The 27,225-nt window shown below is 35.8% G+C and overlaps 3 protein-coding genes and 1 non-coding gene across 15 annotated transcripts in view; 1 reads left to right on the plus strand and 3 right to left on the minus strand.

Annotated features, from left to right (window-relative positions):
* The window catches only part of Fancm (FA complementation group M), a 60,971-nt gene extending 55,883 nt beyond the window's left edge, over positions 1-5,088 (minus strand). Inside the window, exons 1-3 of one of the 4 annotated variants that reach the window (XM_040274894.2) lie at positions 4,350-5,087; positions 3,602-3,774; positions 1,479-1,556 (exon numbers count right to left, since the gene is read on the minus strand). In XM_040274894.2, the coding sequence (XP_040130828.2) occupies positions 1,479-1,556; positions 3,602-3,774; positions 4,350-4,851 (753 nt within the window). In that variant the 5' untranslated portion in view covers positions 4,852-5,087. Of the gene's footprint in view, positions 1-1,478; positions 1,557-3,601; positions 3,775-4,349 lie in introns of all 4 variants that reach the window. The other 3 variants (XM_040274893.2, XM_005331749.5, XM_021730686.3) reach the window with 3 other exon arrangements.
* A 1,147-nt stretch (positions 5,089-6,235) lies between these two features.
* Fkbp3 (FKBP prolyl isomerase 3) lies at positions 6,236-21,518 on the plus strand. 2 transcript variants are annotated; one of them, XM_005331750.3, is made up of 7 exons: positions 6,236-6,394; positions 8,815-8,916; positions 9,910-10,017; positions 17,104-17,239; positions 18,351-18,418; positions 19,624-19,721; positions 21,184-21,518. In XM_005331750.3, exons 1-7 carry the CDS (start codon positions 6,287-6,289, stop codon positions 21,236-21,238), a joined length of 675 nt encoding a protein of 224 aa, XP_005331807.2. In that variant the 5' UTR covers positions 6,236-6,286; the 3' UTR covers positions 21,239-21,518. The 2 variants fall into 2 exon arrangements, with proteins under 2 accessions (XP_005331807.2, XP_077906311.1); XM_078050185.1 differs by lacking the exon at positions 8,815-8,916 and having other exon boundaries at positions 6,239-6,394.
* A 321-nt stretch (positions 21,519-21,839) lies between these two features.
* Positions 21,840-27,225, minus strand: part of Prpf39 (pre-mRNA processing factor 39) — a 32,258-nt gene continuing 26,872 nt past the window's right edge. For all 8 annotated transcript variants that reach the window (XM_078050181.1, XM_005331751.4, XM_078050182.1 and 5 more), the window contains 4 exons: positions 26,063-26,247; positions 23,873-23,947; positions 22,773-22,893; positions 21,840-22,566 (listed from right to left, as the gene is read on the minus strand). In XM_078050181.1, the coding sequence (XP_077906307.1) occupies positions 22,510-22,566; positions 22,773-22,893; positions 23,873-23,947; positions 26,063-26,247 (438 nt within the window). In that variant the 3' untranslated portion in view covers positions 21,840-22,509. The remainder of the gene's footprint in view (positions 22,567-22,772; positions 22,894-23,872; positions 23,948-26,062; positions 26,248-27,225) is intronic.
* On the minus strand, positions 27,123-27,208 carry LOC120887087 (small nucleolar RNA SNORD127). The gene has a single exon (XR_005730255.1). It is a non-coding gene; the product is annotated as a small nucleolar RNA SNORD127 (small nucleolar RNA).

Consider the following 27,225-nt stretch of genomic DNA (forward strand, 5'->3'; position numbering starts at 1 on the left):
AAAAAAGAGTGTTGGATTGTAGTACATAGAAGAAATAAATATCCATTAGTCTATGTGGATATAAATAAAGAACTAAAATAATTATAATTGGAGGAGAAAAAAATACAACTCTTCATTATAGAATTCGAAGTAAGAATGTAAAAGACATGGAAAAAAGAACCAATGATTAAGCAAACACCACAGAAGTAATCGTTAGCAGTGAAAACCTTAGGTAGATGTAAAACAGGATATTTACATAGTCTCAAAATATCTCCCCCACAAGATATTTATTAATCACAAAGGGGAAAATTAATTTTACAATTGAGAAATGCAAAAACATCATCTTACCCAAGTCAGGATTAGTAGCATCACTAATAAGACAAATCAATATCATGTGTTCCCTTATACACTGAGAAAGTACAACATCACTTCTAGAATATTCTCACAAAAATGTAAAACCTTACTCCATCATGAGAAATATCAGACAATCCCAAATTGAATAATATTCTACAAAATAACTAGTACCTACTATACAACAGCATGGAGATCATGGAAAACAAGAAAAGACTAAAGAATTATAAAAGATTGGAAAGGAGTAAGGAGACATGACAATCCAATGTAATGTGAGATCCTAGACTGTATCCTGGAGCAGAAAAAGAAATGATTGTAAAAACGGCCAAAATTTGAATAAGACTGGCAGATTAATTACTAACATATTAATGTTAATTTTATTTGATAACTGTACTATACTTATATAAATGCTAACATTGGGGAGGCTAATTAAGGGAGTTATAAAAACTGCAATTTGGGCAAATTTTTTGGACATCTGAAGTCATTGCAAAGTTATGCTTTAATTAAAAAGAACTAAAAACACTAACAATTTTTTAAAATACACTATTAAGCCAGGTGCAGTGGCACACACCTGTAATCCCAGCAACTCAGGAAGCTGAGGTAGGAGGATCGAAAGTTCAAAGCCAGCCTCAGCAATTTAGTGAGGCCCTGAGCAACTCAGCAAGACCTTGTCTCTAATAAAATGTAAAAAAAGGGATTGGGATGTGGCTCAGTGGGTTCAATCCCTGGAACCAAAAAAAAAAACCAAAAAAAAAAAAAAAACCAAAACAAATAAATGCTACTATTGAAAAATTCAGTATTTTTAACAAATAGCTTTAGGTGATTCTTATGCACACTTAATTCAGAAAAGTACTAATCTTGTGGGTACAGTAACACATACCAGTAGTACCAGTTGATCTAGAGGATAAAGCAGGAAGATTGTTTGTTGCCCAGCTTGAGCAACACAGCCAGACCCCATCTCAAAAAATAAATAAATAAATAAATAACCTGATTTAAAGAAATGCCTACAAACATAGAAGAAAAGTTAGGCCTGTTAGAGGAGACACTAAAGTCAGACTATATAAATATTAGAATGGAAAAATGATCTGGCCCCATACAGAAATTCTTATTTTCTTAAATGTTAATAAATGGAAAAACATTTTACTTACCTTCATATCACTACCTGGTGTGGCACTAAGAGCCAAGATTCTAAAGTGATTTGTGTACTTGACCAGTTCTCTTACAACCTAAAGAAAAAAAAAAAAAAATTCTCTAATTTCATCAGTCCAATGCAAAAATAATAGTAGTTCTGCTAAATAAAGTTGTTCTATCTAGTCTATTATCATTATTCCAATGGCAGTGATAGTTCAGAGTGGAACTACCACTTGTCTATTATCTGAAAAGCAAATGATTTAGGTTTAATGAGACTCATTCTGAATCCTGATTAAGATTCAGTAATATTATTTATGAAATTTTTAACATAACCCAGATTACATATGAAGAAATAACATTATACTCAACAGAGACCTAAGTAGAAATATTCTAATTAAGAACTGATGTAGTTTAGTAGCAGAGCACTTGTTTAGCATATGTAAGGCCCTAGGTTCAATCACCAGCATGACCCAAAAAAAAAAAAAAACCTGTTGGAACACAAATATCCTTGGTGCCAGAAGTGATAAGTGATAAGTGATGTCCTCAGATATCACTGAAGGATAAAAAATACAAAAAGAAAGATGATCTAAACAGATAGATCACTTGTTGGATTAGTGTCTTTTAAAAATCCTTTTCTATGATAGCCAGAATTCAAAATCTTCTTTCAGATTATAAACCAGTTCTGGCAGTTCAGAATGAAATAGTTTTATTGTTATATGCCACATGTACCAACAGACTTTCCAAAATTGTTACACATGAAAAATAGGCCAAATACATTGCTTCTTATCAAGAGGGATTCTTAAGCCATCTTGGAAAAGAGGAAATGGTGCTCTGTTTTCTTAACATAGGAAGCTAGATGCTTCATGGAGCTGTTGCGCCTATTGCAAATTAACTCTGGAATCTTTGCGTAGCACAAACTCAGGACTATTTGGTTATTAACAAATTCAAATCCATGTTTGATTGTATGCAATAAAATCATAAAGCTGGCAGTTTCAAAAAAAACCTAATGCCTAGAAATTTTTTGAAAATAAATAAGTTAAATATAACTTACAAAATGAATCCCATATAGTTATAACAATTTTTAAAATATCCCTATAAAGTGGAAATCTCAATACATAATTGAAAAGACATATCCATTTCCTGGATATATTTTAAAAGATCAAATATAAGAAAGATGAGGGTTTTCCTCAGGATATTAGAAATAGAGTATAATAACAAAGTCTGCAAGGAAACTACAAATTCATAAAATAGCAGGTGAAATCATGTTTTCACATTAATTGACGTAAACTTTCTCTAATTTTTCCCTTTGTTATTCTTACTCTAGACCCTCTTCCTAATATTGGCAGCTATTACAAAAATTTTAGTTACTACCTAGATGCTGATAATTCCCAAATACTTCTAGCTCAAAACTCTCCACTGAGATCCATATTATCACCTAGTGTCTAATGGTTATCTATACATGGATTTTTCTGAGACACCTCCAAACTCAATGCATTTAAGATGGCACTCAAGAGCTTTCCATGCTCACCTAAATCTGCTCTGCCTCCAGAACTTTCACATATTCAGTTCTCCAAGTCAGAAACCGGGGAATTTTCCTACTTTTCTCCTATCAGATACTCTGCCTTTAGCCTTCACCCCTCCAATCTCACAAATTATATCACCTCAGCTAAACATTTTTTAATGAGTATCTACCATTTATATCCCCAGTGGCCTATTAAGTGCTTTCAAACTATCAAATGCCTTCACAATGTGGTCCTTAAGCAGAACAGAAGAAGCAAAGTTTCCTCAATAAAAACTAGTGCGTTAGTTATGCCTAAAAGTTGGGTTCATTTTGACATAATCATACATGCATGTAATTTAGCACCCATCTCCTACTTTAAATCACTACCCCAACCATAACCAGGCTCTCAAAATCCACATCTCACGCTAGTGGTCTTGTTAATGTTAAAAAAAAAAAAAATGAGAGTAGAGGTATTTGAGTGGAGAAGGAAAATTATTTACAATCACCATTTGTTGAGATCATAAATAAATCTAAGGCTTTTAGAGTACCATCAGTAAGTTCCACTACTAATAACTATCCCCCAAAATACTCCTTAACAATATGGGTAAACTACTAAATATTATTTTACAAAATTATTACCTGACAATAAGCATAGTTTCCAAGAGCCTTATGAGCTTCATCAACAACCAGACACTTTATATCAGCAGCAGGACAAGCTCCTCTAGTAAGGTCATTTACCATGATCTGAGGTGTAAGAAAAAGGACTCTCTTACTGCACCATATTTCCTTCCTGGTGAAAGCTTGAGTGGAACCTGTAAATAAAGTGAAAGTCTATATTTTAAACTCCAGACTGGCGGCAAGCACTCTACCAACTGAGCTATATCCCCAGACCCAGACTGATATTTTTAAAACAAAAACAGTCTAGCCAATCTTCAAAATGTAATCATGCTTTAGGAATGTGCTTAAGTGGAGAACAATGTAACAACTCATTGGAATGCTACATGTTAAATCTCTAATTTGCCCCAAATGTCAAAGAGCATCATTTAAATAGACCGTCCTTATAATTCCTGCAAAATGGCATAATGTTAGAAGCGAAGCAAATTCTTCAACTGGGAAATCATTCTTAGTAAGAATGCTCAAGGGATATAATACACGAATGCTTCAAAATACTGACAAACCACAGGGATTCTCTGAAGGTTTAATAAACAATCCTGTTCATCAGTGCTGGACCTACCACATTCCGAAAGAATATAAAATGAGAATATTTGGATCTAGTAAGTATTCCACATGCATGAGTAATTTCTTTAGCTCTATTTCCACCACAACGTATGTTTATCCCTAGAAATAAAGCTCTTATTTTCAAATCAACCCATCCTTTCTCAAATACCTGTCATTTCGGCCATGTGGGACTGCGGGATACCCATCACCTGGTAGCAAGCCTCGATCTGCTGTGTCACCAAGGGTTTCGTGGGGGCCATAAAAACAACCTTGCCGGAAGGAAACCAGCGGTAGAAATTGTACATGACCACCGCGGCAATAAAGGTCTTTCCCAGCCCGGTAGGAAGACACACCAAAGTGTTGCAGAACAGAGCGGTCCTGGAGATGCGCAGCTGGTAGTCCCGCACAGGGTAATTAGTGGGGTAGATCCACAGGGCACCCGCTGAGGTGCAGAACCCGCCATTCTCTAGACTCAGCTGCCGCTCAGCCTCGTACACTGCGACTAGTAACACATCATCGTCCGACTCCGGCTGAGACGCAGCCGCGGCAGATAAACGCGCCTCTGAGCAGGCCTGAGGCCGTTCAGTTCCGGAGCTGCAACTAGGAGTCCCAACAGATCGGGAAACGCTTGAGCCCCACGTCTGGAAAAGCGTTCTTTGCCGTCCACTCATGAGGCCGATGTCCACCAAAAGCTTATTTCAGGAACCGAGATCCACAGCGGTTTTACCCGCTCAGTTCCGAGCTCCATCAGTTTCCTGCATACAAAGCTAAGGAACCAGAGGGCGGAACACAGCTAGGCATCCAGTTGAAAATGCCGCCGCTGAGTTTGCGTTGGGAATACGATTGGCTTGCTTCCCGGAAACACTCCATGACCTCCTGGAGACGCATGCGCATTGCTACGGAGTTGCTCTAAATTTAGTCCCCTTCACAGTTTTAGCAGACTCTGAATTTGAGTTCCGTTTCCCTCGATTAGGTGTCTGCAAGTCATTGCGAACGTGATACCGTTTACAATGATTAAAATAAATGACCTTGAGATCCCGGAGACAATGGAATGCTCATAATTTTGTGAAGTTAACGTTATTGAGCACTTAAGTCAGGTGATGTGGTGAAAATCAAAATAGCGTAGATAAAATTAAAGATATATCTTATTCCTCTCTCTAGACTGAGAAAACTGCTTGATCGTTTCACTGTGTTGGGATTGGCAAGCCATTATTCTAACAATTTACTATTCAAAGGAAAGTGAATGTAGGCTGGTCCCGTTATTCGTTAGAAAATTAATAAAAGATATTCTGAAGTTCCACTATTTCATCTTTACTACAGATTTAGAGCAGTGAATTTAGATGTGCGATTACTCTACCGTTAGTTATAGCCTACCTGGACTTGGATGCAATTCCTGGCTTCTCTACTTGAAACCTAATGACTTAATCTACAAATTTGTTCCCTCTTGATGAAAAGTACAAATACACCACGTAGCTGCTATAAGCATTAATAATGCCACCCATCATCAGTAAGTCGCAGCCTAAAGTAGAGCTTCTTTATTTTATTCAAATTTCTGAACAAAATTTTCGCTTTCCGTTAGGAAGAAAGGGGTTTGTATTTAGGTTTCGTTTATGTGAGCTTTAATAAGGAATTAGCTTGGTATGGATTGTTCTAACACAAGGACAGAGCCAATTCAGAGATGAATCATTAGGATGTAACTAGCTAAAAATGAGATTAGGAGTCTGAATGTTGTTTTCTTTAAGCAGGTTATAGACTGGACCTTTAAGTCTTAGCAGGCCATAGTAATAAATAGTGTGGGTAGCGGCTGGTAAACATCACTACCGTCAGAGGTCGCCCCACAAGCGGTCCAAACGAGAATATAATACTGCGGGATGTTTTCTGCGCAGTCGACCGGCGTGGCCACTTTTGCAGGGTTTTAACACCCACTCAACAAAGAAGCCCTCAATAGCACGGCCTTGACGTCACTCAAATACAGGCACCAATCCCACCCGGTAGCGCACTGACCACGCCCCGTCAAGCTCCGTGCGAGCCCACGCCACGCCCCAGGGGCGGGGCGGCGCCGAAGTGAGGCGGGCTGGCTCAGTAAAGCAGAGGCGGCGGGGGAAGATGGCGGCGGCCGTTCCACAGCGGGCGTGGACCATGGAGCAGCTGCGCAGTGAGCAGCTTCCCAAGAAGGACATTATCAAGTTTCTACAGGATCACGGTTCAGACTCGGTACCAGAGGCGGCTGGGAGGCCGGGCTGGCTCAGCTGAGGGACGCCTCACCCCCCCTGGAGATGCCCATGCATTCCGTATTCCTCTGTGCCCCCGCCCTCGCCCTCCCGCGGCCCGTGGCGCGGAAGGTCGGAGCGGCTCCAGTGCGCTCCCGCCCCTTGGGCCGGCCCTACTTCCGCGGGGGAATGGCCTTATTTTCTAAGACATTCAGGCTGCAATCGCTAAATTAAAACTCCATTGGGATCTTTAAATGAGGGTGGAGGCCAGAAAAAAGGAACCCGGAGATGTTGGTGGCTGAGGCGGGGAATAGGATTGAGTGAGACCCTGGCCTGGAGCGGAATGCTGTCTACTAGGGAAATGGAGAGGAATTTGAAATTTACGTGGGAACTGTATGTGCACCTTGCTTTCCTCACCAATTCACTAAATAACAAACATTAATCCATGTGATTTTTCAAAAGTCTGTAGATTGTGGTTGAACTTCTTAGAAAAATATTGAACCATTTTCATCTTTGTATTAACGAAGTTATGTGTACACAGTGGTCTCCCAGAGTTATAAACAATCAGATTAAGAAATCTTTTTGGTATTGTTTATGATGTGTGCCCTAAATTTTTTAGCATACTTTCTATCATAACCACCCAATTGTGGTCTCTGGTTATTTTTGTCAGACCTGACTTTTTTTGTCCTTCAAAAATGAAGATCCTTTATAACTTTCATAATTGCTGAACTACAAGTCATTTAAATGAATTTTCTCTAGTGATCATTCATGTATTTAAACCTATGTTTTAAAGTTATTATTTTCCTGCTTTTGAGAATAGGAGGAAAAGACCCTATGTCAGGGATCTTATACCATTTTAATGAAATTATTTTCTCTTAAGGAGTAATACTTCAACTGAAACAATAGAAATGAGTACAAATATTGTAACAATACCTCAGTATTGTATTTCATTAAATTCTTATAAAACAGATCATCCCAATGTGAATCTAATGTCATGTAGGCCAAAGTGGGACAATTCCAGAGATTTGTATTATATTTATATAACATTAATCATTTAAATGCATGTTCTCTGTGGAATATTCACTTACATAAACCTATATTTGCTATAATTTACAGTCATCGTTTTATTGATTACATCGAAGAGATGTTTATATTTTAGGTATTTTTCTTGAACTTTTCCTAAAGTCATGAGTGCTATGCAACTGATTATTTCTAGATAATCAACTTTATCTCCTTTCTCCAGTCAGCCTTTATCATTTAGAACATTTCTTCAAAAGAAGGAAAGCAAAAGCAAAGGGGGAAAAATGGAGTAGTGATAATGTTAGAAAAACTGAAGGACTAGGGATGTAGTTCCGTGGTAGAGTGCTTACCTGATATACCTGAGGCCTGTTCAGTTCCCAGTACCACAAAAAGAGAAAGAAAAACAGGAGACACCAAGGGACAACTTTGAAAAAGTAATAAAATGGAGAACTCTAATAAGGACCACAAGGCAAGAAAGGAAGCAAAATAAAATAAAATGACATCATGAAAATTATTTGACATTAACATTACCTGATTTTGAGATGAGCCTACCACAACTTGATGTTTCAGTAGTGGTATTTTGGTGTCCATTTGTCAACTTACAGTCTTTTTTTTTTTTTTAGAGAGAGAGAGAAAATTTTTAATATTTATTTTATTTTAGTTCTCAGCGGACACAACATCTTTGTTGGTATGTGGTGCTGAGGATCAAACCCGGGTTGCACACATGCCAGGCGAGCATGCTACCGCTTGAGCCACATCCCCAGCCCAACTTACAGTCTTATATTAAAAAAAAAAAAAAAAGAATTCTGATTACTGTGAGCTACTTAATACATTATAGCTAATAGTTCTTACCATGCAACACATTTTTAGCTAAATGCATTAAATGGATTATTGCATTTTATCCTTATCACAGTTCTTTAACAGATTCTGTTATTAATCTTCCACTACAGATATGGAGTGGAAGGCTTTGTCCTCTGTACAAGATCAGAGAGGTGGATTTTAGCCAAGATAATAGGACTTTACAGCCCATATATAGATAGATGATTCTGGCTATCTTAACCTGTGTGTAACTCATTCTTAACCAGCTATGGGTTACAGATAGGTTAAGAGAGCCATGCCCAGCATAGCTACAGGCTCCCAAAAGCATTTATTTCATCTTTATTAATACTTTTGAAAACATAGCTAACATTGAAAGGTCATTTGCTAATTTTTTTTGTTGTTCTTTTTGAGACAGGGTCTTACTGTATTGCTCAAGTTGGTCTCAAACTCTTAGGCTCAAGCAATCCTACATCAGCCCCTCAAGTAGCTAGGACCATAGGCCACATAATCACACTTAGCTCTAAACCTTATCTTAGAGCCTTCTTGAGGGGAATTATTTTGAGTAACCAGCTTTTTTCTTTGTAGTTTCTTGCAGAGCATAAGTTATTAGGCAACATTAAAAATGTAGCCAAGACAGCTAATAAGGACCATTTGGTTACAGCCTATAACCACCTGTTTGAAAGTAAGGTGAGTATTTTTACATTCTATGAGCAGAAATCATTTTAGAAATTTTATTTCCAAAGAGAGGTTTTAAATGTATTTATTTGCAGAATTGGGAGTTTTTCCACCTGCAATCTTTCTTAATTATAATCATAATTGGACTAGCTATCAAATCTAGCAAAACTAACCTGCAGTATGGCACAATGTTTTGGTATTTTGAGGGTTTTGCTTTTTGTTTTGTTTTGTTCTGTTTCTGTGGACTGGGGATTGAACTAAATTGCCAAGTCTGGTCTTGAACTTGTGATCCTCCTATCTTGGCCTACTGAGTTGCTGAGATTACAGGTAGGCAACACTCTGTTCAGCATCTTTTGATATTTTGAAAGGGACCAGATTTTTAAAAATAATTTCCTGACAACAGATTCTTAAATGATAAATCCATTAGTCATTTGGTATTATCATATGAAGCATTTACACTGTATATAAAATGTTATATGGAGGAAGGTAAGGCCCATTTCACTACAGAATTTAATGACTGGTTCTGATTTAAGATGAGCCTTTAGAAAAACGTTTTAATGTATTCTCTAATATTTGTTCACTATGAAATGATCGTCTTCCACAGAAAATAATCTTTATTAAGAAGCTGTTTGAAGACTGGGGATATAGCTCAGTTGGTAGGTAAGTTTGCCTTACCCTGGGTTCAATGCCTAGCACCACAAAAAAGAAAAAAAAAAAGAAGCTGCTGTTTGAATAGTATTCATATGTCACAAGTCTGAGTTGGCTTTTCTAAAGGTCATGTTTCTTATTTCAGAATTTATATTGTTAGCTAATCTTAGCATCATGCTTTATTAAAATGCTTAACATATTTCTTCCTTTGTTCTTAGGTGGTTTCCTTAGGTGAATTAAATTTGTGTTATATAACCTGTATTCATCATGCAGATGCTTATTGAGAGGCTTAAAATCTGAATGCCCCTCTAATGTTTAGCCTGTCCTAAATGTTAATGTTAGAATATTTTTTTACAGCGATTCAAGGGTACTGAAAGTGTAAGTAAAGTGTCTGAGCAAGTTAAAAATGTGAAGCTTAATGAAGATAAACCCAAAGAAACCAAATCTGAAGAGACTATGGATGAGGTTTGTCTATAATATTTTCATCTTTTATTACTCAAGTCAATTTTAGAAATATTGTTTCCTTCTAGCACTGACTTTTCAGAGGGATGGTTGAATACAGACACTATTACTGAGCCAAACTCTGAATTCTGGTATGCCATCTCTCTTGGGTATTAGGATAGAAATCCAAAGAATCATTTCTTTACAAATAGTAGCCTATCTTGTGAAATACTTCTTTGTATTTAATATTGCCTCCATGTCTGGCCAGATCATCTGAGCTTTGAAAGCTATTTAAAGGACCTGATTCTCTAGCCAAATTGGACTGAGTAAAAGAAACTTTTTTTAAATAATTATTTTTAGCTTTTTCTAATGTACATGGTATCCTTGGCAATGGAAATAATCTAATCCTGGCTATACAGTATGAATTCATTTGTCTCATCTTTCCCAGCCCAGATTTTATATTTTGATGCAAAAATTTGAAGAACCAGATAACAGCATTTCTGCATCAAAATCCTTAAGAGCTACGTGAATAGAGCTAAACTGACTATAATCTTTGCATTTTTTATAACATATCATTGAGAGCAATCTTGGTAATAGTAATTTATTTTTAGTTCTTATAAACAGGCATGGCCTTTTGATGAAGACATAGCATTTGGGTATTTGTGGATAGTGTAATTTCAGGTAGACATATATATGTTTTTTTGATTAAAATAGTTAATTTTGCATGATGTCTTCATATTGGTTGAAAAGCACAAATTAATATTTGTGGGTATATACACACATAAAATATTTTGGAGGTTTATCACAACTAATGTTTGGTAAATGTAATATCTCCTGAGCAGAATTTCAGCAGTTACTAAGGTACTTAGAACCATAATTACTAAAGGGTTGCAAAAACAATTGGCAGCATTACCTTCTAGAAAATTGGGATGAGGGTGGTATTAGGAGACAGATGTTACATCCTTAAAGGGTCAAAAAAAAAAAAAAAAGAATTCCAAATGAAAGGCAAGTTTTTAAGGCCTAAAGACAATATAGAGAGGTCATATGGGAGTCCTAAACTCATTTTATTATTCTTTTTTCATGATATTGGGGATTGAACTTGCACATGCTAGACAGTACTCTGCCTCTTATCTCTAGCTATCAGCTGTATGATTTTCTGTAAGAGTTGTAGTTATAATCATTCCCTTCTTCCCTACTTAAAAGATCTGTGAATGTTGACTTTCCTTTTCCTTCACATGACTGTAATTATAACCATTCCTTTCTTTACAGTTTAAATGTTCTCCCTTCTCATACCTCCTTCAGGACTAATGCTCTCAAATATATTCTTTCTTTTAAAATCTATCCCATTTCCATTTTAAAGCAGCCAAGGCCTCAGAAATTGTTAGAAAAGCTGATTTCTTGCCTTTAGTTTTCTTCATCCATTTAATATAAAAATGGTCATTCCAGTAAGCTATCTAAAGAATTATATTTAGTAAATAGTAAAGTAATACTTTGCTAACCATACCCTATTAAAAAAGAAAAGCTTTAGTACAGTAATTCTGTGCTTTGTAGAACCATACTGTTCAATAGAGTAGTCACTACTTTTGTTAGTCAGCTTTTCATCACTGACAAAATACCCGAGTTAAACAGCTTATAAGGAAGAAAGGTTTATTTTGACTCACAATATTGTTGGTTTCAGCCTATGGTCAGTTGGTCAGTGGCTTTTCATCCTGGTGTGAGCACTTTGTGGAGGAAGCCCTGAACTCATGACAGGAAGCAAAGAAAAACTGGAAGTGTCTAGGGTCCCCCAGTCCCCTTTCACAGGGCCCCACCTTGTAAAAGTTCTACCACTTCCTAGTAGCACCATAAACTGGGGGCCAAGCCTTCATCACATGGGCCTTTGGGGAACATTCATCATCCAAACTATAAGCCAGGAGCAGTAGCCCACACCTGTAATCCCAGCTGCTCGGGAGACTGAGGCAGAAGAATCACAAGTTCAAAGCCAAACTCAGCAACTCAGCAAGGCCCTAAGCAATTCAACAAGACCCTGTCTCTAAATAAAATATTTTTTTAAAAGGATAGGACTGGGGTTGTAGCTCAGTGGCAGAGTGCTTGCCTAGCAGGTCTGGGGCACTAGGTTCAATTCTCAGCACCACATAAAAATAAATAAATAAAGGTATTGTGTTAATCTATAACTAAAAGTATTAAAAAAAAAAAAAAAGGACTGGGGATGTGGCTCAGGGGTTATGCACCCCTGGGTTCAATCCCTGATTTAAAAAAAAAAAAAAAAATCTAAACTATAGTACTAGCTTTATGTTGCTACAGAGCACTTTGGCTAGTTCCAATTTAGATTTACTTTAAGTTACTTTCTTAGTATACATTTACTCAAGCTGTGGCTTTTGACTTAGGGGAACAGCCTACATTTCATTGAAAATGGTAATCCTCAAACTGAACTGGTTAGCCTATGATTAGTTGGTCAGTGGCTTTTTATCCTGGTGTGAGCACTTTGTGGATGAAGCCCTCATCTCATGACAGCCGGGAAGCAAAGAGAAACTGGCAGGGTTTGGGGTATATTTGCACTATTCACACCTTACTTTCTCTCCAGAAAATAGAGAAAATACCACTGTTCTTCTGATAGTTAAATGAATTGAATTAAGTCACTTGTATTAATACCTAACATCCCATATGTACTCAAGAGGTAGAGAAGTGGTTAAGATCACAGACTAGATATCCAGTCTGCCTGTTTCCAATCCTCAACCATTCAAAAGTTGTTAGACCTTAAGGGCTGGGATGTGGCTCAAGCGGTAGCGTGCTTACCTGGTATGCGTGCCGCCCGGGTTGGATCCTCATCACCACGTACAGGCAAGGATGTTGTGTCTGCCGAAAACTAACAAATAAATATTAAAAATTCTCTCTCTCTCTCTCTTCCCCTCTCTAAAAAAAAAAAAAAAAGTTGATTCTCTGAGTCTTTGCCCATCCTTAAAAAAAAAAAGTTGTTAGACCTTAAGCAGGTTACTTAACTATTCTGTCTTCATGTTTCCTTTATGTATTACCTACCTTATAAGATAGTGACTGTTAATGCATGTGAAGCATTTGAAATAATACTAGATACATAGAGGATGAGCAGAAATTAACTGTTTTAACTGTTAACATAAACGTTATCTATCATTATCACTATTTCTTGAGGTGTTGTGGTATAATGGAAAGAATAGGGGCTTTGGATTCAGACAAACCCCTACTTCTCTACTTCTAACTACCTATGTGAATAAATTCCCTGAACCATCTGCAAAATAGTAAGTAGGTGATATGCTCTTCAGAGAACTGTTGTTAGGTTAAATGGAAGAAAAGTATATGTTAAATGACTGGCAAATAATAGGTATTTAATGTCTAATTTCCCTTTCCATTGCTTAGTGTAGAAGTATATATATTCTAAGGTTTTGGAGCATATTGGATAAAATATAACAAACAGATATTAACCCATTTATCAGATTTTTTTAAGGCGGGGGTTTACTGAGGATTGAACTCAGGGGTGCTCTACCACTAAGCCACATTCCCAACATTTTTTTTTTTTTTTTTTGAGACAGGGTCTCACTAAGTTGCTTGGGGCCTCACTAAGTTGAGGAGGCTCTCTTTAAACTTGCAATCCTGCCACAACTTCCCAAGTTGTTGTGATTATAGGTATGCACCACTGGGCCCAGCTCATCAAATTTCTTGATATGTTAATAGTTTTTAGTTGAGGCACTGTTCAGCCTGGGTAGTATCTTTTGGAGTTATGCAGTACTAGGGATTGAACCCAGAGCACTCAGCACTTTACATTCCCAACTCTTAGTTTTTATTTTGAAATAGGGTTTCCCTAAATTGTCCATGTTGGTCTTGAAATTTTAATCCTCCTGCCTCAGTCTCCCAAATCGCTGACATTATAGGTGTGTACCCCACACCAGTTTTAGGGGTTTGTTTGTTTTTGTGCAGTAGTGGAGGTTGCACTGTGGTGGCTTTATCACTGAACTATATCCCAGCCTTTTTAAGTTTTTTTTTTTTATTATTGTATTTTTAAGCCAGGTGCTAGAGGTACACAAGTATAATCTCAGCAACTCTGGAGGCTAAAACAGGAGGATTACAAATTCAAGGCCAACCTGAGTAAATTTGTAAGACCTTGACTCAAAATTAAAAAGGGTGTGGCTCAGTGGTGGAGCACTCCTAGTTTCAGTCCCCAGAACCAAAAGGTCTCCCTAAGTTTCTGAAGCTAGTCAAACTTGCCAAGGCTGGCTTCTAATTTGAGATGATCTGCCTCAGCCTCCCAAGTAGCTGGGATTAAAAGTGTGCACTGTTGGGCTGGGGATGTGGCTCAAGCGGTAGCGCGCTCGCCTGGCATGCGTGCGGCCCAGGTTCAATCCTCAGCACCACATACAAACAAAGATGTTGTGTCTGCCGAGAACTAAAAAAATAAATATAAAAAAAAATTTAAAAAAAAAAGTGTGCACTGTTAAGCCTGGCAATTTTCTAGGTCTGTAAAATACGGTGAACTGGAGGTATTTTTAAATTATTCTTCAGTAACGCTAAAGTAAAATTGACAGCAGGATATTTTTAGAACTACAGTCCCAGAAAATAGACTTTTCCATAAAGAAAACAGATAATTTCATATCAAAGAATTTAATGCTGAGAATTCCTTGCTTGCATTCACCCCACTTAAAACAAAAAATACTTGATAAATACATAACTATATTAAATCACTTTTAAATGTTCTTAATAGAAACTTTTAATAAGAAAGTTTTCAATTTTCTTTCTAGTGGTATATTTCTTCAATCTTTGTTTTAATGAAAATTTGAATGTGCATTAATCTAAGTGGTATAATTTATAGTATATCCTAAAGGGAAGCTGGATTTTTCTGAAAAGATCACATGATAGTATTAAATTATTGAGATTACCTAGTGCTTATTTTGTTTGTAAACCACATGTTAATTTCCAGCCCAAATCACAAGAGTAGTAATCAAAATGCCAATTTATTTTTAGTGGATATTCATGAGCTGAAGATATATTTTCTCCTATGTAAGAAGTTATTCATTTTCTTCACCATTCAGCATTTCTTAAAAATCAAATATATTGTAGACTTAACATTTTCCAGTCTTGGAGTAATGACATTTTGTATGAACAATTAATTCTTTGTTGTTGGGGCTGTTCCAGGCTGAAGGATGTTTAGTAACATACCTGGCCCCTACCCACTAGGTGGCAGGAGCATCCTGTCTTCCCCAGCCCTTCCCAGTAGTAACAATTAAAAATGTCTCCAGATCATACTGAGATGTCCCTGGGGAAGCAAAATTGCTTGTTTGAGATCCCCTGATCTAGACCTTAGAGTTAAGAAATTGCAGCGTGGGGCCTGGGATTGTGACTCATTGGTAGAACACTTGCCTGCCACCTGTGAGGAACTGGGTTCCATTCTCAACACCACATAAAAATAAACAAAATAAAGGTATTCTGTATATCTACAAATACACACACACACACACACACACAGGTATGTGTGTGTATATATATATATATATTTTTTTTTTTTTAAGAAATTGCAACATGTGTATCAGGTGTTGCAACAGAGGTTTACAGAAGGCATTGTAGAGACACAAAATTATAGCTGCTAGCTCTATTAATAGTGGATAGAATTCTACAGATAAGGAACCTGCATGGCATAGTCCTTTCAGCATACAAGTGTAGCAGTAATAATTAATTTCACTCCAGCAATTGAGTGGAGGACTGACATTGTCAAAAGTAAACACAGACTTTAAAATGGTGAAAACTGACTTTTTTCAGTCTGCTGGCAATAGGGGAAAGAAAAGTTACATTCTGAATTGTGTAAAGGTGATTGGTCCTTTTGAGGAAATAAGTGAAACCCATCTGGGTTTGCTATCCAGCCCTTGAAAAGTTTCAGGCTACTGATAACCTCCTACACATATTAGGAGACCGGGGCCCTATCAAGTAGTGGCTAGAATGATTTTTTATACAGCTTTGAGTTTTCTCAGGCAGGCAGGCAGGCAGGCACTTTAAGGAGGGAGAGGAATCATCCTAGAAATTAGACCTTGAGCTTTCTAGGTTTAGAGTCTAAGGTCCAGAAAAGGCTTATGGATCGTGCGTGGTTAGAGTTTGGTCAAAGAGAAATCTTTATCAAAGAGGAAGACTATTTGCAGGAAGATCAGACTTCTACTTGTAAGTTTTGAAAAGAAAACTCTGAACTAAGAGAAGTGAAAGTGAATAAAAATTTATGACTTCACCCAAAGAAAACACTATTTCTTTTGCTTTCCAAACTTGGGAACCAGATAGATACGAAGTTCTTTAAATCCAGCCGTGTCTTCTCTTCTTGTATTGTGAAATTTAGGAACCAAAAACAGATTTGGATAATGCAGATCCCTCCCTTTCTGAATGCAAAAACCAAACAGATTTAGGTAAAGAGAATACTTTCACATTTGCTGTAACTCCCCTTCACACCCCAAGATTCTTGACAGATCATCTCAGGCGCACCCCCACACCCAAGATCCTGATAATTGTTAGACTGGTTGGACAATTTTGGTAGGTAACTTTGTTCTTTGTGTGAACTTTTCAAGTTCAGATACAAAGGCAACATCATTGTATTTCCATTTTAACTGAACATACTATCTAGCAATAATTATTGCTAAAACAAACCTTTGGAAAAAGTCACAATATTTTATTCATGATTTTATAGGAAATTAGTAATTATTATTTTTCCAACCCTAAGAAATAACTGACTTCATTTTATGGTTTGTTGAATAATTAAGACTCTTGCAGAGGTTTCCAAGATGCTGGAAGTTATTTGAAATTAAATTGTAGGTGGGGCTGGGGTTGTGGCTCAGCAGTAGAGCACTTGCCTAGCATGTGCGAGGCGCTGGGTTCAATCCTCAGCATCACATAAAAATAAATAAAAATAAAGTCATGTGTCCAACAACAACTAAAAAAATTTAAAAATTTTAAAAAATTAAATTGTAGGTATAGAAGTTACTAATAATTTCATCCCAGATGTAAAATGAGGTAGTTTAATTCATAGAAGTTGACTAGAGATAAAATAAGTACTTTGTCATCTAAGAAGGGAATAAATTAATAACTGTATGTTGATTTGTTTATTTTTAGGGTCCACCAAAATATACAAAATCTGTTCTAAAAAAGGGAGATAAAACCAACTTTCCCAAAAAAGGAGATGTTGTTCACTGCTGGTATACAGGAACACTTCAGGATGGGACTGTTTTTGATACCAATATTCAAACAAGTAAGTCTTAATGTAATCATACCTTTTTGCCTTCAGACATTGTCCATTTATATAGTAGACAGGATAAGCAGTTAGTTGGCAGTGCCTTTTCCTTGGTTGCTAGCCTTCTTTCTTCCAGATGTCTTTTTGTACCTATGATTTACTTGGAGAAGGACTTCAGTTCATGGATTATTGTCTGGCTGAAGAACTTATGGTTATTGGAAAGCAAAAAATGACGAACAATAGTCTAAATATGGTTAATGTCTATTTTAGTCCATTTTCTTTTGCTCTAACACGTTGAATGCCTGAGACTTGGTAATTTATGGCTCACAGTCATTGCTGCTCCAAGCATAGTGGAAAAGTAAAAAATATTGAATATGAAGGGGATGGTCCTAGGCTTGCTTCATTAATAATTCCCTCTTAGGTAACCAATCCAGGTCCACAAGAATACTCCTCTGAGAAAATCATGAATCCTTGGTGGCCTAATCACCTTTTTTTTTTTCCCTTTGTGGTGGTGGGGATCAAACACAGAGCCTTTTGCATGTGAGGCACGCCCTCTACCAGCTGAGCTATATTCCTAACTCCTCTTAATAGGCTCTTAATAGCCTCTTAATAGCCTTAGTAGGCCCAACACTGCTGCATTGAAGACCAAGCCTCAATACACCATGGCAACATCCCAAAGTGATTCTTTTTAGTATTTTAATATAAAAGGGAAAAGTGTGCTATTTTAGTAGGATAAATATAGGTCCTAATCTTCTATTCTTCATTTAGATCATTATTTTTACATTTAGAATTTTTTTTATTTATTTTTGCATTACAATTCTTAATATACCATTATACAATAATTTGTCATATCTCTGATTATATATAAGGTATGTTAACACCAAATTCACATCTTCATAATATGTATTTTGTATAATGATGAGGGTTTCCTTTCACCATCCATGCTATTATTCCCCTCTCTCCCCCTAAAATTTTCTTGATGAATTTACCTGGCTTTCTGAGTTGTTATTCCTTTTCAAATATATTGCATTACAATTCTGAGGTCAATTAAATCACTGCTTTCACTGGATCTTAATTTCTTAACACAACTAGAGTGTATCATTAATTAAAAGAAAAATCTGTTTTTCAGGTTCAAAGAAGAAGAAAAATGCCAAGCCTTTAAGTTTTAAGGTTGGAGTAGGCAAAGTTATCAGAGGAGTAAGTAAAGAATAAGTTGCCCTATCTATATAAAAAACAAGCGTATTGCCTACCTCAAATTTGTTGAAAGATTAAATGAGCATAACCAAGCACAAAATATAATAAGAACTCAATTTCTTCCATGTCTAACCCTTTTAATATTTTTCTTCATAAGGAAATTCTTTGTGAGAATATCTGACTTTAAATTATAATCACCAAGAACATCAAACAACTGAAATGTCTATTTAAATAGTTGTAAGAATTCTTAACATGATACCTTTGTACTGTGGGCAAATGTAGTTCAGACAATTATATCCAGAACCCAAATCAGAATATAAAACATCTTGAAACTAAAGATTTAATAACATAACTTTTAACTGATACCTGCTTATACTATATATCAAGTTCAGCAATTTTTCTAATTCTATAACTTATTTGCATACTGGTAAATTTCTTCTAGTTCATCATATTATTAATTTCCAGATATAAAAGACCTTTATCCCTTGAGTTTCATTTGATTGTTGCATTTCAACAGAGTATATGATGTTTATAATATACTCTATATGTTTGTATCCTAATACTTGAACTGTTTAGATAACTGGCTTTAAAATTCCAAATTTGAAAACTATGGGAGAAGCAACCCAGAATCCTTTATATAAAGTTAGTTTTACATTTTTGTAACAAGACAGTTTGGTAATTTTAAGTTTTAAAATGCTTACTAGTTTTTCCCTACAAAAATAAACTCCTGAGTTTGTCCTACAATGGGTAAAAGTGGAACAATTTTTTAATAGTGGTACTAATAACAAACTGATGCTGCATGTTGCAGTACAAAAGTGATTTACACTTGAGTTTGAAATCACTTTTTTTTTTTAGAGTGAGAGAGTGAATTTTTTTTTAATATTTATTTTTCAGTTTTCGGCGGACACAACATCTTTGTATGTGGTGCTGGGGATCGAACCCGGGCTGCACGCATGCCAGGCAAGAGCGCTACCGCTTGAGCCACATCCCCAGCCCCTGAGTATCAAATTTATTAATAATATAGCCTTATTTTTTTTTCTTTTGGGGAAATTGAAGACAAAGTTTTAGGGATTCAACCAAGGATCTTACCCTGAGGACATAATAAAATCCAAAAATCCCCTTTAAAAAATTTATCTACATTTGCTGTTCTTATATTGCATGTATTTTTTTGAAAACCATTATTTTTTATTTTTGCTCTTGGCCTTTAGTGGGATGAAGCACTCTTGACTATGAGTAAAGGAGAAAAGGCTCGACTGGAGATTGAACCTGAATGGGCTTATGGAAAGAAAGGACAGCCTGATGCCAAGTATCCTTTTCCCCCCTTCGTAATGAAAGGAAAAAACAAAAACTTGGGAAAGATCACCTGAAAGTGTTGGGAAAGATGCTGTCTAGTCTAGGATCCAGATGAGAAATGACGAATCATCTCCAGACTAGTCTTCAAGACTGTCCAACACATACAATATAGGGAATCTTTTTTGTCTTGCTTTGTTGCCCAGGCTAGCCTCCAATTCCTGGGCTTAAGTGATTCCCCCCACCTCAGCCTCCTGAGTAAGTTGGGGCAACAGGTCCATGCTACCATGCCCATGGATAATAACTTCAGCACTTACTATTGGTACAAATTATTCGGGCTTCAGCGAGACTCATCCTTTTTGTCTCTTATTCAAGTTCTTATTTCCAGGATCTTCACTGCGAATTTTAAGCTTTCATCTTTGAAAGACAATTCTTAACATTTTACTGTTTGAAGGATTTACTTCAATAAGTTACAATTAAATAACTGGGGTACAAACAATTAAAAAACTGGGGTACAAATAGTTCATGGTAATTTTATTCTACATTATAATTTAAGGTTCTTAACTAGTAATTAGAACACATATTGGGATTACAAGTGTAAATGAAGACAACCACAAGACTGAGTAGTGTTAATAACCATTTATTACCATTTATTATCAATACTTAAGACAGCACTTCTCTGATAGGCCAAGTTTGTGAACAATTTAAAAACACAAAACGACAAAATGACTCCAGACCATTCATTCAAACCAGACCAATTCAGCAGGTAAATGGGAATGTAGTTATTGTTATTGCTGGTTCCCTTCCTGTTGGCCCAGTTCAACTTCTAAATTTTGATGAATCTCTATATAGTCTTTTATCAGTTAAACTTATTTGAGAATAGTTCTCCGCCTTTCAAAACCAGATGGCCACCTGCAGCTTCCTCTCAATGTGAAGAAATATCTTTAAGACTAATCTGGTACACATAAATCACACCCTTTTCTGAATTCGGCATCTTTAAATTCACAGTAAATACCATGAACAACCTCATAAAACTGATACACAGTATATATACTCAGTAGAATACAATGACTTTTTTTTTTCCTTTTAAATTACTGGGTGGCGCTAATTTGGCATTATTAGTGAGGTATCTATATCTAGGTTAAGGGGAAACCTAGTAAAAGTTCAGCTTAACCTAGTTAGCCTACATTGATAGGTTATGATTTATTTATCATTAAATAAACTTTAGGGATCTCTAGGTTAGTTATATATTAGCTTCTGAATAAACTACAAAGCTTTTCCTTCTAGAATTAATTATTGGGCTAGGGAATGTGGCTTAGTTGGTAGAGTGCTTGCCTAGCATGTGCAAGACCCAGGGTTCAATCCCTAGCACTGCAAAAAAAAAAAGAAAAAGATTAATTATTGATGTCTTACATTGAGGTTACTGGGGATTGAAAAGAGGTACATTTTTATCAAATTTACCTTGACTTTTTCAACAGAATTCCACCAAATGCAAAGCTCATTTTTGAAGTAGAATTAGTGGATATTGATTGAAATAACCAAGTACTTGGGATCTAAAGATGACAACAACGATAAAACTTGCCCTTGAAACTGAATTAGAGCTTGTTTCTGTTATAAGGGAAGAGTCAACTGGAAAATTCAAAGAGTTAAAATTTATTTACTTGACCCCAACTTTTAAGAAATGTAATCCTTTATAAGTCTCTGAAGTCTAAAATATTTTATTATAGCTGCATAAAACACTGGTTAAGGAGAAGAACTGCTTGGCCTTTTACCTCATGTAAACTAAAAGGCTCAATAAAAAATGTCTCCAGTATCTTGATTTGACTGCTTTTTGGTATTACTGTGTTAATGTTCTGATTAGGTAAACAGAACTAGGGACTTAAAAGGCAATAACTAAATAAAAATTACCTAGACAGCCTTGCCAAGGACATTAAATGACTGTAAAAATCTTTAAGTATCCAGGAATGATGAGAAGTCAAAGACACAAAGCAGAAAGTTAAATAGGCTAAGAAATCTTGGCAATAATAGCTAAATAATAGGGAAAGTTCATTTCAAGACCAGTGAACCATTAATGCCAATTATAAAGTACTAGATGCTCCCCCCGCACCCACCCACAAAATAAATTCATAAACAATTGCTGGATGAGTCTTCAGTTTTATTACAAAAATGAAGATGATCAGTTTGATCAAAATGAAAGCTTGCTCACAGTTTTACATGAATAATCTAAATACAAAGTCTCCTGGAACAACATACTTCTGATATGATTTTCATTTTTAAAGGGATGCAAACATGACATTTTCTCATAATCTATTCCAAGGCATATTTTAATATTGTATCTTTTTTGCAGTTAACATCCAAGTTCACAAGTATAACTGAAACACTCAAGACAACCTTGTCAGCAACAGTAAAAATCATTTTTGTCTGTTTTTACAAAGGAGGTAAATCCCTAATAACCAGCCCTTGCGTGTTTTCAGAATCTTGTACTATACTGACATGATCTGCAGTCAGTTTTTCTCTACACTTAAGGCTACAAAACTGTTGCAAATGCATTGCAAAAGAATTCTAGACCACTTAATGAAAAAATAAAAAAAATAGTTCTCCAATAAAAAGTAAATTTTATAAATGGTAGGAAATAGTATCTGGTAAGCTACTGACATTTTCCCCTATTTCTAAACAAATCATGTTACACAGAAACGGAAGACAAGTTATCAAATACAACAAGCTTATGCTCTGTTTACATCCCTCATTTAAAAAAAATAATTTCATACTTTTAACATATTCCATCTGAAATTTACATTTTCCCATCAGGTTGGAGGGGGAGGATAATACTGTCCATAATTCCAAGGATTCTGATAATTGTACTAAAAAAAAAATAAAAAATAAATGTTAGCATTCTTAAACTATGGCTGAGTTCCACAAATAAAAATTAAAGCAACTACATTTAATAAATGTGTTCTAAGACTTGGCCACAGACAGTAAGTTGTTCTCTCTTTTAAAAAACATAAATAAATCGGCTATACAACTATACACTTTTAATAATATGAACAAACAATTAACGTGGACTCACTTGATACCAGGCACTATAGTTATATGCAGCTTGATTTGCCTGTAAATCACCATCAATCATCTGAGTAGAAGATGAAGTTGTGTCTTCTGTGTGTGCTTTCTTCTCTTCTGGTTCTTCTGATCTATGGAAAGTCAAAATGTAAACTTATAAAACTTCCACAGAAGAACTTTATTAGATGAATGTCATCTGCATATATTTGTTTTATGGAGTTTTCAACACTTTTTTGATGGGGGAGGAGGGAGGGTGCATTCTGGCTGAAGCAAAAGTGACAGATATACCTAGTGGCATAAATGTATAGCTGGACAAATTATGGCTTAATAAGCTGAAAACTAAACTTGATAGTATAAACTTTCCCACAGAAATCCCTCAAGTTCAATCATCTATCCAAAGAACTTCACCTAATATCTCTAAGATGTGTGACCTCTCTAATATGCTCATCAACTGATACCCAGATTATCTGATCCAAGCACAGATTGTGCTGTTCACTGCCCTCCTCAAAATACCCTCAGTAGTCGCCAGCCTAAATAATAGATTCTCTAGCAAGGTAATCAAATTCCTTTCCACTCTGGCCCCCAAGAGACTTGCATCCTCACTTTCCACTGTCTACAAACCTAAAACCCTCCAGCTACATTGGTTGACCTCTCACTAAAATATCATACTTGTGTGTCTTTATGGCAGCGGTGGGAAAATAGTGGCCTGGAGACTGGAGGTGGCCCACAGGTAGGTATTTTGTTTATAAAAATCTGTACTTCTCACTTGAAGACGATGTCTACACAGTGTCCATATTCCTGAATAACACTAGTTAGAGCTGAGCAGTTATACCTAAAATGGAATGTATATCACCCACCTACACACTACTTTTAAATTTCCTAAGCCAAAGCAGTTGCACTCATGTCACTGCTACCAGCCTGCCTTGCATTTGTGACCCATAGAGGGGACTTTAAGGAGGAGGCTCCCAAGAAATCAGGCTACAGGCCTTTACTTTGTCAATCCCCAGTCATAAATATAATAGTGTCTAAATTACCACAACACTAAGCTAACACTTAAAAATTTTCACAATGTCTTTTAAGCACCCCTTTGTGATTTATGAAGTTACATACCCATTTTCTGCTTTCCTTTTTAAAGTATCCTGTTCTTTTAGGAGTGTTTGATGTTCATCATAAGCATTAAGAAGCCTAAGGAAGAAGGGGGAAAATAAAAATCCTCTGGAATATTCAATAAACATTACTTTTTAAAATATTTTATTTTTTAATTGTAGTTGGACACAATACCTTTATTTTATTTATTTACTTTTATGTGGTGCTGAGGATAGAACCCAGGGCCTCACACAGATGCTAGGTGAGCACTCTACCACTGAGCCATAAGCTCAGCCCTACAAACATTACTTTTTAAAGATATGTTTTCATTTAGGCAAACTGCCTATATAAATTTGTAAGTGGCTAATTTTTCATATTCATTTTCTGTTTTAATTTTAACTACAACAAATCTTAGTCCTTACACTTGGAATCTATACCTACAACTGTGAGGGCCTGAATGACATCTTTTTTGTTGAATCTTTAATTTTTGTCTGCCTATTACTGCCTTTTCAAAATAATGTCATTAGATATCATTGGTCCAAATTCAAAATAGCTTGCTATTGTGAACTAACTACTGCATGTTCTCTGAACTCTCAAGGCACAGTACAATCAAGATCATACTTCAAGCTGGGGTATAGCTCAGTGGCTGAATGCTTTGCCCAGCATGTGTGAAGCCCTGGGGTTCAATCCCCAGCACTACCAAAAAAACAAAAGTAACACTTTCAATACTTCTCCAAACCTACTAAATAGATATTACTTTTATATGAACTTTAATCTGCTTCCATCATTGTTGTCCTCTCCACAATTATCATTAGAATCCAGTAGTAGCTAAATGAGGCTCCACCACCTCCCTTATGAAGCTTCATTTATGTTCACTTAGGTTTCCTCTGAGAATTGTACCATTCAACTAAAAGGTAAAATTACATTATCTCTTTCCTTTGTATGCCTTCAGCAGTGTAAAACAGAAGACATTATATACAGAGTAATGGAACACAATTAAGAGCAGAGACATGGAAACAGATTCTAATCCTAGCCTCACAAAGTAATATAGCTAAGGGACCTTGGAAAAAAAATGCTTAGTGTATCCTTAAGCTCCCTTTCTTCGCCTATTTAAAAGAAAAGTACCAGGCTGGGGTTGTGGCTCAGTGGTAGACCACTTGCCTTGCAAGTGTGAGGTACTGGGCTCAATCCTCAGCACCACATAAAAATAAATAGAGATATTGTGTCCATTTACAACTAAAAAAATAGTACCTATACTCATTATACTGCTATGAATTTTACATTAATTATAAAATATTAGAATGAATCCAAGCACTTAAATTTATTAGTAGCTGTACTATTCAAACTGAAATTTAACAAAACCATCAAAAATACAAAGATATACAAATAATTCTGTTTTTATCTCTACTGGTTTCAATGGAAATCAAATTAATTAGAGAAAGGATATGGAAAACAGGTACTGAGATATTTCCTTACTAGAATCAGATAAGACTGGAACTTCACCAGTGTTCTTGCCAATATTTCTACTCTTCTATGTAGCAAACTTATTAAACACATCTTTCCCCCAAATCTGGAGCAAACCCTTCTACCCACCCTCAACTTTCAATCTTTTATAATGCTTAGAAGAAGAGGTCATTCATTAACCATGATCTGTGGGACCAACCACATCTACCCTCTTCTCCAATCTCAAAATAAAAGTGTCATTCTTATTCCAAATTAATCCCATTTATGCTTAGTGACCTACCTACTAAATGTTATGTTTCATGGTTCGATCCTTGTTTTATTTCCCTTCATATGAGACTACTTCTTCCTACCATTTCTCATTCACTCATAGTTTAAATTGTCATTCTAAAACTAGGAAAATAGGGGCAGAGGTTGTGGTTCAGTGGCAGAGCGCTTGCCTTGCATATATGTGAGACACTGGGTTCCATCTTCAACACCACATAATAATAAATAAAGATATTGTGTTCATGTATAACTAAAAAATTTTTTAAAATAAATAAAACTAGTAAAATAATTCTGAAGGGAAAACAAACCATGTCTTCCTGCTAAGCACACATATATTTATGAAACTGAATTTACTCCTACATGTATCTGAAGTAAACAAAGCAAACATTTTAAAATTTAACAATATATTATTCTGTAATAATCATCAACTTCCCATCCCCAAATGCTCATTTACCCTTCAAACAGATAATATAATTAAGAGCTTACTTATTAACATCTGAGCCAAAATCTTCAAGAAATTCCACTTTTCTCTGAGAAAATGTAATTCTCATTTTAATAGGTAATGAGCCATGTATAGCTTTGTCAAAACAATTTAAGATATTGTCTTCATTTTGTTTGAGGTCACCACTATATTCCATTTCAAGTAAATTGAGGTATAACTTCGTGTTCTCCTGTGTAAAAAGCAGTATCAATTAACATTTCTAAATTAGAGATTTAAAATTCCTTAATTTTTATGTTTCAATTTAAAAAATTCAGTATTAAACCTGGTTAGCTGTTTTCAGCTTACAACTAAAGAGATAAAAAAAATCTCTAGCATATTGATAGGTAGTGATACCCTACTCAAGTATAAAAACTGTTAAATGTGAATAAATCCTTTCTTGAATTTAATATGGCTTGACCTACAATGACAATTAGAAAACAAAACACAAAGAATTATTTCCATAGCTCCAGTAATTTAAATAGTAATACTGTAACCACTGATTTTTTTTTGCGCCCCCCACTTAAACTACAGACAGAAAAGATTTGTTACAAACTTTTTTTAAAGCAATACTGGGGGAATGAATCCAGGGACTCACTCTTGGCAAGCACTCTTATCACTGAGCTATACCCCAGTTCTAATATTTTTTTGTTGAGACAGGGTCTGCCTTAAATTGCCCAGGCAGATCTCAAAATTGTTATTCTCCTGCCTCAGCCTTCTGAAGAGCTGGGATTATAGGTGTGTGCCACCATGTCTAGCTTAAACCCGAGTCAAACTCACTTGGCAATAGCTATAAACCTAGAAAATGGAAAGTTCCAATATGCTACCAACTATTATATAAAAGGAACTTCTTTGGAAAAGGACAACTATCTCCCTGCTACATTTGCTACTGTTGGGCTTTTGTTTATAAAATGTTCTCCCAACCCCTCTCTTTTACTTAATAATCATAAATTTTTTTTTTTAATTTCTAAAGAGAAAATAGAAGTAGCAGGATGTTGGCAACTCTTTTCAACTCAGTAATCTTAATTTTCTCACTTTTAATTCAAAGCAATTTGAAAATAAGTTTAATGGCAACATCAGTTTAGAGGGACTGTTGTCCTCATCTTGTAACAAAATATATTACATGCAGACCAAATGTTTCATCATAGTTGCCAAAGTGAAAAACCAACCA

This window comes from Ictidomys tridecemlineatus, chromosome 5, assembly GCF_052094955.1.
Source record: "Ictidomys tridecemlineatus isolate mIctTri1 chromosome 5, mIctTri1.hap1, whole genome shotgun sequence".
Lineage (NCBI taxonomy): Eukaryota > Metazoa > Chordata > Mammalia > Rodentia > Sciuridae > Ictidomys > Ictidomys tridecemlineatus.

Excerpts from the sequence above, each read along its gene's own strand:
- Fkbp3 (XM_005331750.3), top strand. The coding sequence starts at position 6,287 with ATGGCGGCGGCCGTTCCACAGCGGGCGTGGACCATGGAGCAGCTGCGC. Across the intron at positions 6,395-8,814 it reads AGGATCACGGTTCAGACTCG|TTTCTTGCAGAGCATAAGTT; the intron begins GTACCAGAGGCG and ends TTTTCTTTGTAG. Across the intron at positions 10,018-17,103 it reads CTGAAGAGACTATGGATGAG|GGTCCACCAAAATATACAAA; the intron begins GTTTGTCTATAA and ends GTTTATTTTTAG.